The sequence below is a fragment of the Typopeltis vanoorti genome, chromosome 18 (genome assembly GCF_054136105.1).
Source record: "Typopeltis vanoorti isolate ZY-2024b chromosome 18, IOZ_Tvanoo_1.0, whole genome shotgun sequence".
Classification (NCBI taxonomy): Eukaryota; Metazoa; Arthropoda; class Arachnida; order Uropygi; family Thelyphonidae; genus Typopeltis; species Typopeltis vanoorti.
This window is the reverse complement of record NC_143566.1, coordinates 36774251-36787186: the sequence shown is the minus strand read 5'-3', so window position 1 is coordinate 36787186 and position 12936 is coordinate 36774251. Positions and strand designations below refer to the sequence as shown.

The window sequence follows — 12936 nt, the reverse complement described above, 5'->3', positions numbered from 1 at the left end:
AGAAATTATCCCACAGGTTAGTCTATAGATTAAAGGGGAAGAACCTACAAAAGCATAAGCAGCAGGTTTAGTTAATAAATGATTTCTTTTTTTTTTGACTAAAGAAACAAGTCATTGTCTGTTTCATCACATTAGGGTTCTCTTGTTTATTTTATGACCCGCCGTGTTTATGAATTAAAAGATGGAAAACAAATTACTGTTTAGCGAAGCACACAAAACCAGTTAGTTACCATCAACATTAATTTAATTATGTGATTTGAACTTTCCATTTTCAGAATGTCACATCGAGAATGGTTTTATTTTTTTCACCATTCCACTTTAGATATATTTGTTTAAATTAAAAGTTTGTGTGCAGTATAATTAACATGGACTTTCTGCAGTCAGCGAAACAATGGATAAAGTTATCAGAATAAAAATAGATTAAGCTATTTTAATTATTTTTATCCTCTTCAAACTGGAAACCCCCCATTCCTTTTTTTTCGAAACTAAGTTTACCATTTTGTACTTATTTAATGTTAAAAATGTAAATCAAATTTTGTGATATAATTTTCAAAAACTCACGACTATTTTAAAAGTGACAATTACATCATTTACCTTAGCAATTTAATGTATTATAAATCTAACAATTGAGCTTTAACATTCTTAAAGTTTTTTACATAATTGTAAAATTTATAATTTCCGTTGGCAAACTAAAATCCTTTTTAAAAATTCGATGCTTTAAATTAAACATTTAAAACATAGAATTTAAAATTACACGATAAAGGTATTCTATAACGTCATTTTAAATTATAAGAAAAATCAAAATTGTAAGGTTGCACGTCACGCTCATATTTTGAAGTTCAAAATTATTTTAATTAAAATATTTGCCATTCTTGCTTTAAAATGTTCTCCTCTAACTTACTATTTAACTTAAAATAGTTTAACAAAAATTAATATTTTAAAAGTGATCACAAATAATATAAGAAATTTGTTATAATCTACAAATAACCTAAGACGAAGTGGCCACAAGAACCCTTTAGACTAGACTGCTGTAGCGTTGTTGTTTTATAAATGGTTTTTCCTTGCTATGGAGTTCCTTACGCGATATATTCCAGTCGTGTTTAGCTTCAACAATTCAGTTGATAACAGATTTAATCATTATGTCAGGTGCGTATTAATAACATTAGGCGCAAACCTTTTTTTCGAAAAGTTTACTCTACTAGGTCAAACATTTACTTACGAGAATTAAACATGCAGGTCTAATTTAGGTCGCTGTTGTTAAAAGATTTCCTTCCTTCGGCCTCGAAGAAATAATTAAGTAATTACCATGTCTTCGACAGAAACCAAGGCACATTATGGATTAAAGAGGTTATCAAGGTAGATATTAAACACTTCCTTTTGTTTATAGTTAGATAAGTAATGACTAGCTTCTTATTTTTCTTTCGGTAAGCACATAATTTAGATTTTTTTTTTGTCACGATATTTTAGGCATAAATGAATGGATGGAAGTCACCAGGGAAACGACATTTATTCTTTGAACTTTGGAATTATCTGGCGTATATTCAGAATATTTTTAACTTCATCAATATTACATTCTTTGGTATAATACTCCAGAAACCTTCTTCTAATGGGCAAACACGAGTAGTATCACACCGGGTGATGAAAATCATCTACCACCCACTGTGGCGAGTGAATATACAGCAATCCTTCGATTAGTGCGCCTAATGCGTCCTTTAAAATTAGACCTTTAAAACAGGCGCATTAATCGAAAACGCACTAATCGAATATAATAACCTATGGGGAAATGAATAATTCGTTCCTCAGATTTCTTTTTTTACCCCTAATTTTTTTTTTATAAAAGAATTAGGGTATATCTCAGGACCTAGTTAAAGGGAAACCATGAAGCTAAAAGGCAATAAAACATATTCAGAATATAAATTTTATTATTCTACTTCTTAACAAAGAATTGAGCTAACGTAATTTGGCGGGCATTTTGTTTCTTTTTTTCATTCAACTTACGGTATGGCATATTGCTTCTTCTACTCTTCTGCAAATTTTACTGCTTCTCTCTTCATCAGGGTCAGCCTCGAAGCATTGCTGCTTAAAAACGTCGATTGTACGAAAAATATTTTCAAATTGTTTCTGTGAAATCTCTTTTGACTGACTATCAAGTGGTTAAATTTTCTTCATATTCATCGGGATCTTCCCGCTGTGCATCTAAATTTAGCAGGTCGGAATCACTCAATTCTTCAGAATGAGATTTAATTAACTCTTGGACGTTTTCATTTTCAATCTCGTCAAAACCTAGTTCATGCCTGATGTTGGAAATTTCCTCAACAACATTATCCATTTCATTTAAAAAGCTTCCAAAATCTTTTGCACAATGTGGAAGAATGTGCTTCCAAACGGCTCGCATTTTGCTAGCAGTAATTTCATTCCAATATTGATGAATATTTTGAATAGCAGATTTAACATTAAATTTCTTCCAGAATTCTACTAATGTCATATAATTCCCACCAGATGTTGCTTCTATTGCCTGTTTAAATGTTCTTCTCAGGTAGCATGCCTTAAAGGTTGCGATAATCCCCTGGTCCATAGGTTGTATGAGAGAAGTTGTATTTGGCTGTAAAATTTTGGAACATAGTATACATGGAAGTAGTGTAGTACGGCATTAAAAATAACTTTGTAAAATGTTTTAAATAGATAACTAAACTATTTTATTTCATTCTGGTGAGTGATTTTTTAAAATAGTTAGCCATAAAAATGTATAGATAGAAAATTTTTAAAATCTGTAACATTTATTTTTAAGATGTATATAGGTGCACTAATCGAATTTGGGTATCGTAAAAAAATGACGCACTAATCGAGGGATTTCTGTATATGCTCTCCACTCTGCCAACAAGACTAAGGTTTGCCTCTAATGGACATAAAATTTTTACAGGAAATTCCTAATTACTCGTTGGACTTCTATCCTTTTAAATAGACGATACTTTTATATTTTATAGTCTAATACAAATTTATCTTTCGCAGTGTTTTGATAGATCTTTTCAAATTAGATTAGTGTCTAACCAGTGGATTGTTCCGGCTGTCATTTTATATATATTAAGAAAGGAAAGAAAAAAAAGTATAAAAGCAAATAGCTAGTTTCTGATGGTAACATCTTTCAAATAATAACATATGTAAGATGATAATGAATTACATAATAATTTGATTAGTTTTCTTTATATATAGCTTAATAATTAATTAGTTTTCGGTTTTAAACAGACGATAATAACAGCCATTATGAAAAATAAAGTTAACACAAAAAAGATCAATTTAGGAGAATTTCAGCGCAATTAATGACTGAACATTGAACGAAAATATTTTCCTACTTTTTGCTATGCTCTAATTCAGGGATGTCAAACTCGCGGCCAGTAACGATTTTACAAAAAAATCGAATTGTTACAGCTTCGCTTTACTTATGTTTATTAAGGTACTCATGATTTGGTTACAATTTCAGCAGCAACTCTCATTAATAAAAACAAAAAAAGGAATGCCGATGTTCTTACTTGATTGTAGTTATTATTAGTAGTGAATACGGAGGGAGGGGGGCGAGAGGAGCTATCATTTTCTCCTTCAAGAAATGAGAAGAAAGATAGTTGCTTTTCTCTTTTGAATTATTTCAACTGCATTGTCCTCTTCATGTTTTTTCACCTTTCCTCTTATACTTATCATTCGTAGTTATTAAAAAAACTAAAGGGTGGATTCACTCCCAGCTTATTATCGTTATATCTAGAAAAATATTCTTATAATTATATTCTTAAATTTTATATTTTCCAAAAATATTTAATGACAATGTTTTTAGTATTGCTATAGAAACACAAACGAAACATTTAATGAAGAATATCATTTTAGGGATAACTTACCACCAGTACAGGAAGAAGGCTAAAAATGGTACAGAGTTAGCTAAGGCCAGATGAGACCATTCTCTGATAAACAGGGTCACAACTGATAGCAATAGCACTCCTAAACTACGTGCGAGACTGCTCAAAATCCACATACGTCCGCGAAGATTTGGACCAACTATTTCTCTTGCTATACATTCGGGGAAACATATTGAAAAGAATAAATCACCTTCTTATTGATTTGAGATAAAAATATGTATAAAAAACAGAAACACTGTCTGATGATAATATAAATATTTCTATTAAATCTATTCCTAATAATCTTTAAAATATTAATTTTAAATTGAAATTTTTCTTAATATTCACTTTTCTTTAACATCATTTCACGATAACACTTGGAACTACTATTTAGATTTACACATTGGCGCATCTACAAGGCAGACCTATTCCAATCTCCCCCCCCCCCCGCAAGTGATTCTCAACCAGTTGTCTATTCTGAAATAAACTTCATGCATTATCCAAGTCAATCTTCGTTAGTACTCCTTCTGTTTTGTCTGCATTTTTACCGCACAAAACATCATTCGAAATAGCTTTTACATAATGCATTTTTTAACTTGATTGCCAAACAGCAAAAAATTCCTCATCTCCCTAGAGAACTTCATGCTGATCAGCAGAATGTACATGAAGATTGACGTGGCATAAGGGGTAGTTCTTGAGCAGTGTAAACTTTGTAATAATTCTTTTGCAGTTTACATTTCCTTGATATTTCGAATTTGATTTAATTATTTGAAAAGGACAACAGTTTTATTGTTTAACTAACTAGTCCATCCTTTTCTTTGCATTCATTTCTTCAGCATTACGGTTTCGAGTGTAATGCATTATGTATTTGTGGCAAGTAATGCGATATATGACCAAAGCACTTTATTTAGTTTCCAAAAACTGAATATACGATAAAAATCCTGCTGGCTCTTAAAATCAATATGTCTTTTGATGGTTGCCACAAATCCTTGTAGTTAGGTGACTGCCACTAAATGCATTTCGCATTAGTGGACAAAAAATATGTCGCATAAGATATCCAACTGTGGAGTCTAGTTCCCGAGTACTGTAACATCGGCAAGGAGGAGCTTGATTTATTGGAATCAGATTCTTGAAAGGGACACAGTTAAAGCTCTTGAGGCCTCACTAAAAGAAATTAGAATGTCGAAAGAAGAGGAGAACAAAACGATAGGACATACACCGTTAAACGTGAAGGATAACAAATCTTTGTATCCAGAGAGAGAGAGAGAGAGAGAGAGAGAGAGAGAGAGAGAGAAGTAAGGATCGTTGTCCCAATAATCTGAGCATCCCATTACATATTTCCGTTTAGAGTTGGGAAGATGTAGAGTAGTAAGGATAAAAAGGGATCCTTTTCGTTTGCATATCGAAACCAAGTAGCTAGATTTAAGATATCGAATTTTAGAAAGGGGGGTTTTGATATTTCACTTTTGCAGTACTCTTACAGGCACTCTAAATTATATAAAAACGCACATACCAATTCCATTCTAGTACTTTCTTCCTCATGACTATTCATTGCTTTGTAGCTAAGGTATCCAATAAGTGTTTTTTTTTTTTTTTTAACGTTAAACCTATTTCATGCGAACTTACCTAAAGAGGACGGCGTATTTAAAATTGCAGGGACTGTCAATCCCAGAAGAAGTCGTACGATTGTGAAGCACATGAAGTCAGGTACAAAGGCGGTGGCTATTCCAAATGTACTCTGGATGGAAAGAAAGAGAAAGAAGCACAGCCTCTTTCCAAACCTGTAATGATAAATTAAATACGCTTAAGAAGTTTGAATGGCACGTATTGAATTTGCACCAACTGAAATTCTATAAATGGTTCTGGAAAAAAAATATTTTAAGTAGAGAAAACTTTTAGGCATTCTCTTATCTTTGAACTGGTTTAGTTAATTAATCTCAAATTGATTAGGATTAATTAATTGCTGCTTTACATTTTCTCCATCTCTATAGATTTTCAAAATGAATAAACTGAAGTCTGGTTTGCGTTTGTTATTTTTTATTAAATTATTCATAGAATAAATTGCGTAATTGCTATTCTTGTTAAGTATTTCATGAGTAGCACATCTTTAGTGATGATGGAAGTACAAAACAATATCGTTCTTGTTTCATCTGGGTTCGACTCTCCGCTGATTTTCATCCTTTTATTTATGCAGTTCTGTGCAGAGCGCTATGATGTTGCTTACAAAAGTTACTCGAAAATTTATTACTTTCCAAATATCTGTTCTTCACCATGATACTATACTGGGCCTTCTTGAGAGGGATCCCACTTATGATAGCATTAGTGGTTTGCTTAAACCAAGAAGAATTTTTTCCCATAAATATTAAAATATTATAAGTTGTGTAAAGAAATGAAACTATTTATTAATAATATAATTATTATTAAGAACAGCTACCATATATTAAAGCAATTTATTGTACTATATTGCACGGAAGAATCCCAAGTCTCTAGCAATGCAGTATTGCATTAAACGGTCAACTCACCTGTTTGAAACCACAAGGTACAGACACTGACCCAGCAGGCCCCCAAATATAAACAAGGAGAGGGCTAAGACCGGAAGCCATGCATGATCACATACCAGGTCCCACTGAAAGGAGATAAAAACTATTAGAAATACAAAGTTTTTCTGTAAGTGTTTATAATGAAATCATCAATACTAAGGCAATACATTTTGAAGTTCGAAATACTGGAGTCTTTTTTTTTTTTAATTCATATTTTTGCTGTCTTTATCACATTAACATATTTGTACATTTCATCAATTATAATTGTACAATTTAGGTAATTTTCAGAATAAATTTAAAAATATAATAGAAAAAGAAATTAGATTTTGATTACTTTTCAATTTTTGAAAAGTATTAATATAATTTCTTTTATATTAATTATTATTTACACATCTATATTCTTTTATTAAAGTATATTTTATAAGCACTGATTTTGATTTTTTGCTAATGAGGAAGGGGATGATAGTCATGTAGTCTGTTGCAAAATCTTATCTCATGCAAAAGTTGAGTAATATATAGATTTTTATTTTAATTTGATCATTCTAAGGGACGAATCGACTCTAAAGGTTGAAATTGTCGCTAACAGAAAACGAGTACTTCTCCATGACATCTCTAAGACGTGTTTTATCGCGATATCAGCTATTACAACGTTTGATAACTGTGGTTTACCACCTCTTTAAATTAAGCTAAGCCTAATTAATTTACCGCATAGCTCACGGCTAAACTGCCGGCTATTGCCGCATGAAAATATTTTGAATAGTCAGGGTTTGCATAAACTTCCTTTGAGTATTGCCTGCAGCACGAAATGTAAAAAACTGCACTTAGATGCTTACCCAAGTAAATTTTCACATTTTTAATTCTTAACAAATTAGAGACAAACTGATTGTTAACACTCTTAGTATTCCTTAAAAAGTAAGGGAAGGAGATGATGAAATTTCTTTTTCTGAACATAAAATATGACATGCGAAATCTTTTTTTGTTTTTGCGTGTGTAACGCAAGGATGGGATCTCTTTAAGACGTTTACTGTTGGGAGTTCTTTGGTGGCAATGCCAATTACACGATGAAATTCTTGTCGGAAGAAATTATCGGGAAAAAAGAGCTATAATAAGAAACTAAAACACCTTATTGCTGGAAGAGAGTGTTCTACTATTACCTTCGAAAAATATTTCCGTAGCAGTTGCAGCTTTTTTGAACTATGTGAAATTACATCTGATTTTTTTTTCGTTTCATGCTTGAGGTGTCATTAAACAAATGTTCCAGTATTTTTATCTGAGTTTTCGAAATCGATATTATAACTAATGCGAATGCATCCTGATATGCATGCGATTTAGGAAGCGTGACTTGCACAGAAAAAAACTGTGCAAGTCACACTATTTTTTTTTTTTTCCTCTCTCAAGGAAATCGTGAGTTTTTGAAAAGGTTTGTTTAGGTCATATATGTTCCTAATGTCGGTAAATTTATGTATGTTTCAGTACAACTTGCATTCGCCTTCAAGTGAACAGAGCTGTTCTAGAAAACCGCAAGGCCTGATTCGAAAACGGGTTCATATAAACACAAACAACTGTATTATTGCATCTGGAAGGAACGGTATATAACAACATGTTGTTAGTTCACTATCTATTGGACAGTATAACTAGCGTATCATGCAAATAGATAATGAAAATACTGATAACATAACCTAATAGAATATATTGGGTTATGCTATCAGTATTCTATGTTGCATCAATTCAAATTAGACCGAAATTTATATCGCTTATATGTTAAGTAATCTTAAATATACTGGAATACATCTCCTGGGTAGGTATTCTATTAAACATTTAGCATAAGGTGTGTTTTTCTCTGTAACCGATTCTGTGGTTTAATTAGGGACCTGTCTATTTTAAAACAGCTATGATAATACTTGTACCCACTAAGATACAAACTAGCTAGTGCATATAAACATTAATAAATAATCACTTGAATTTAAGTAACATTCGTTTAAATGAATTTCTTCTTAGAGTTCAAACAGAGTTTATTTCATCCTTATCAAATGCAGCCAACATTCTACAGTTATAAGGTTATTAATTATTCACACCCAACGGTTACTTGGAATAAACACATAAATAATAAAACACACGAACAGCAATGCATGATGATAATGCGAAATTAATTCTTCATAGACGATCCCCTCCATGCAGCTTTCTTTCTAGTATAAATATCCAGATAGCAGGCTCTCTTATTAAGAATGGTAAAAACTAACAGTTGTTTACTTGGAGATTCACGTGCGAAAGGACCTTCCTCCATATTAATGTATAGAGATCAAAACTCATCTACGTGAACAATTCATTTTATTAATATGCCTTTCTGTTGGCTAAAAGGAAGGCATTTTAATTGATGATACCGATCTGTTTACACACATTTTTCTTGTGTTTTGGCAAAGTATGTGAATAGAATGGATGATTAATTCTATCCATCACTGCATCGTTATGAGGACAGTTCTGTTTCTAATTCAGATGAGAAGATTATACATACATAGATATTTAAAGATAAATTGTTTTATTTAAAACAAACTTAATTGATTACAATAACAATTTCCTCGATCTACTGTATTTGTAATAAATTTAATGCAGAAAACTATCATTTGTCTGTATTTATTGGAAATGAAGTGTGATTCTGATAATTAAATATTGGTAGATTCATATTAATAATGCAACGTAGTAGGTATGCACTTGGCATCTGTGCTTTTTTATTATTGTTCAATACACTTTGTTCAATGTTGAACGTTACTAATATATTCGTTATCCAAATCTTGCCCTTATTTCTTTATTTCCTTTTCAAAAGAGTCTCCGTATGAGCCCATAACCTGAACTGCTTCAGACATAAATCCAACCAACCAAATCCTTTAAAAAAAAAGAAAAGAAAAAGAAAAGACTTAATTTGGCCTGACGCAATGCTTCCCATCTTGCATGGAATGCGCATCTTCCTTTTACAAATATTATTCATTATTTTAGTCAATACTATTCATTATTTTGGTAATTTTTACCAAACACTTGTATTCTAAAGTCTGTCTGTCCATCTTTGATATAGTATCACGTGTGATGGATTTTGATTATAGCTAATTATTAATTAATTTATACTATAAACACTATTAATACTATCAATTAATTGATAAAATCTATTTAAACTACATAAAATATATGCTACTTAAGTCATATCTCTCTCTCGTGACTTTATAGCATTAGCTTTACACAAATAGACTATGCCTATCTCTACACCTGTTCACTGGTTGATGAATTTTATTTATTCGTATGGAGTTTCCTCCCTCGTCCCTATTGGGGCGACTTGAGCCTCCTCATGGGGGGTTAAGTATTTATGGCTGTAGATCCGTGTGTGTTCACGGGGCGGGTTGCCTGCTTGTGGGATGAAAAACGCCAGATAAACTGGCGGAAAAAACTTGCTGTCCACGCCCAAGACCGACTAACTTGGCTATGGCTGAGGAAGATCCTCAAATTCCTAACGTCTTCGACGGGAATCGAACCTGGGACACTCCTTTCCCAGTCATATCGTTGCGAAGCCCACAGCCACTAGACTAACCGCGCGGACATTGGTTGATGAATTAAACTGTTTCACAGATTTCAATGAAATTTCGCATTGGGCTATTTACAAAATTTTATTTTGAAAATATTAGGTATAAGTGCCAAAATGATAATCAGTTATGCTCCTATCACCTTATATCTATAACAAAATCCTTGGAAGTTTTGCGTACTCAAGTGTGCAAGTTATCTTTCTACTTTTTTTTTTTGTTGTTGTTTTGATATTGTTAATTTCAATGTCATGTTTCTTTCACTTGTCAAGCAAAAAATAATCCGACTTATACACGCTCTACTAACTTTTTTTATGTCAAATCATCCATGGAATAGTTTAATCCAAATGTTGTCATGGTGTACTCTAGAAACAGATACAGTTCAAATTCCATCTACTTTATGCATCCAGTTGTTATTGTTATAGCTCGGTACTTATGTACGTAAACATTTCTGTGATGGCAATTCAAGTGAGAGTCTTGCGCGAATGATATAAATATCTTCCCCAGCTTTACCAGTCTGACAACCTAACTATGGGGAATGTCATAAACGGGCTAATAAAACAGTTTTTATCACTTTGTTTCCCTAACAAACACGTATTCCATTGATTTTTACATTCGTTTAATACTGGAAAAGAGAACGAAGGAAAAAAAAACCACAGAATAAAATTCTGACTGCTCTCTTCCCAGATACCCAGAACAACAAAAAAGTTTTACGATCATTCTTAACCATTCTTTTGAATTTTATTATTCTATGGGGAAAGTGAATACCCTAAAGGAAGTCAACAGCAAAGATGTCGTTTTCTTGAGGTTCAATAAGGTTTCAATTAATGACACCGTTCGGGTGTTTAAGAGGGAGGAGGGGGATGAAAAAAAAAGGAGATTTTACAGAATCCTTTTAAGATTTCTTCGTATTACTTTACCCCAAGTTTTGACATTTTAAAATGGTGCAGTTTTGAAAGATAAGACAGTTTGTGGCTTCCGATTGTTCATTTTAAAAGGCCTGCACTGAGTGGGCATTTTATTAGTTGTACCCAATCACTATGTTGTCTATTACTTTGCAAGACAGGGTCACTTATCCTGTATATAAGGAGCTTAGATAAATATCATAGGTTAGCATGTATATGTTGATTTGTGCAATAGACAGCGCTATCTACTTAAGTGATTACTAGCTTTAACTTTGCTAAATGGATTGTTTCCCCATAAGGTATCATAAAGTGTTCTAAGAATAATAACTGGAAGACATTCGTGTCTGAGGGATAGCGTGGGCGTAAAAAACACCGAACATACTAGAAGAATGAGAAGAAAAAGGTGTCTGTGGATCCAGATTGTGGGTTCCAGTTGTTTCAGGCTCAATGAAAGGATAAGGGGTTGGTCACGACAGCAGCATGAATCAAATGTAATGTACCTGTCATTTCCAGCATGCTGGTGTATGTGTGTAGACAAAGGGCTTTCTTGGCATATGTTAGGTCCCTGATACCGATGGAGCAATTTACGAATGCAACGTCCTGTAAGAACATAATTTCCCACAGGCGCATCCTTTCATTCACTAATGTAACAAGACAGAAAGCATCGTTCAAGCATAGTTCCAGGGAATGAGCGTGACATTACATACTCTACCAACCTGCACAATTTTTCAAGTGATTCTGTCTGGTTAAGCATGCGTGGAAGGTGAAACTAACCAAACAGGAATCCCCCGAAGTCCAATCTGAGGCAATCTTTCTGTGTCCCGTTGATTCCTGTGCGGTAAATTGAGACTATTTGACGAACATAGGGAGGTGTGTGGGGGGGGGGCGGACATTACTCGTCCCTTGGTAGGATCGTCTAATAAAACGGATATAGTGTGGAGTTTTGAGGACATTCTGTAGTTCAGGTGTAAAATAAGGAAATGATTCTGTATTTTGGGTGGTATAGGATCGCGATTCGTTTTCTTATTAACAGAATAAACGTTTTTGATAGCAATTAACCGACAAATACGAGACAGTAGTAATTAATGTCTTTCTAATTGAGCAAAGGAAATCGTGCTTCAAAACAAAACCGAAGTTTTTTCCCTGAATTCCGTATCTTTCTCCTCCCCCTCCCTCCCAATTATTACAAAATTTCAAAAAGATTCGTTGAAACATCTTTGCTATTCAATAAAATGCTTTTTTAAATTGCTAACTACATTTTAATTTTTAAGATTTTTATCTCAAGGTTTCCCGTGAATATTTGGACAACAATTTTGTGAATATTAAGGTTTCGTATTAGCTTTATAGAAAATATCAAACCGTAGTAGTCGTCTTAATTAGAGAACAGAATTATCTTTTATCGTTTTCTACACATCTTATTGTAAAGTGCAGAAAATATTCTTCAAAATTGAAACATTGAAAGGAATACAACGTTCAAAATAAATTGTAAAATATTTTATTTTTATTTTTATTCTCCTGAATATCAGGTCCTTAAGAAATGTGCAGAACGACAAGGGCTTCTTATTTGAAATACCTCGATTTGCAAACTATCAAATACGCGGAATTTTTTTCTAGGTATTCTTAACAGAAAATCTTAGTTTGCTAGTCTCAGATAACGAATCCGTCCCCCCTCCCCCTTCCCCCCCCCCCAAAAAAAAAAACTTTGGAGAACACATGCCGTTACACAATTCGCATCACTAGTTGTGCAGTGGCTAAGATTATGCGAGGGTGTCGTGTCTTAAAGAGAGATAAGTTACGAATTAGACCTGTGTAATTAGGCCTCGTGGAAGCGGCATTTGTATTCATAGGACTAGGCTGACCAAAGAAAGCTTCTCTCATTTCGAATCTAGTTGCCAACTAGAGAAACGTTTTTTGCTTCGACTGGCTCCCGTGTTAGTCGATTAATGGCATAGGCAAGCAGATTTTTTCTTACCCTAAACTCTCTTTCAGACAATAATATACTCCGTTCGGGACCACGAGATGGCGACATTCGTTTGCCTATCCTATC

At 33.1% G+C, this 12936-nt stretch overlaps 1 protein-coding gene across 1 annotated transcript in view; it reads right to left on the bottom strand.

Annotated features, from left to right (window-relative positions):
- The window catches only part of LOC150096593 (beta-alanine transporter-like), a 93380-nt gene that overhangs the window by 70174 nt on the left and 10270 nt on the right, over nucleotides 1–12936 (bottom strand). The window contains exons 2-4 of the mRNA XM_090408655.1: nucleotides 6404–6507; nucleotides 5508–5662; nucleotides 3885–4053 (exon numbers count right to left, since the gene is read on the bottom strand). Of these exons, the coding sequence (XP_090264781.1) occupies nucleotides 3885–4053; nucleotides 5508–5662; nucleotides 6404–6507 (428 nt within the window). The remainder of the gene's footprint in view (nucleotides 1–3884; nucleotides 4054–5507; nucleotides 5663–6403; nucleotides 6508–12936) is intronic.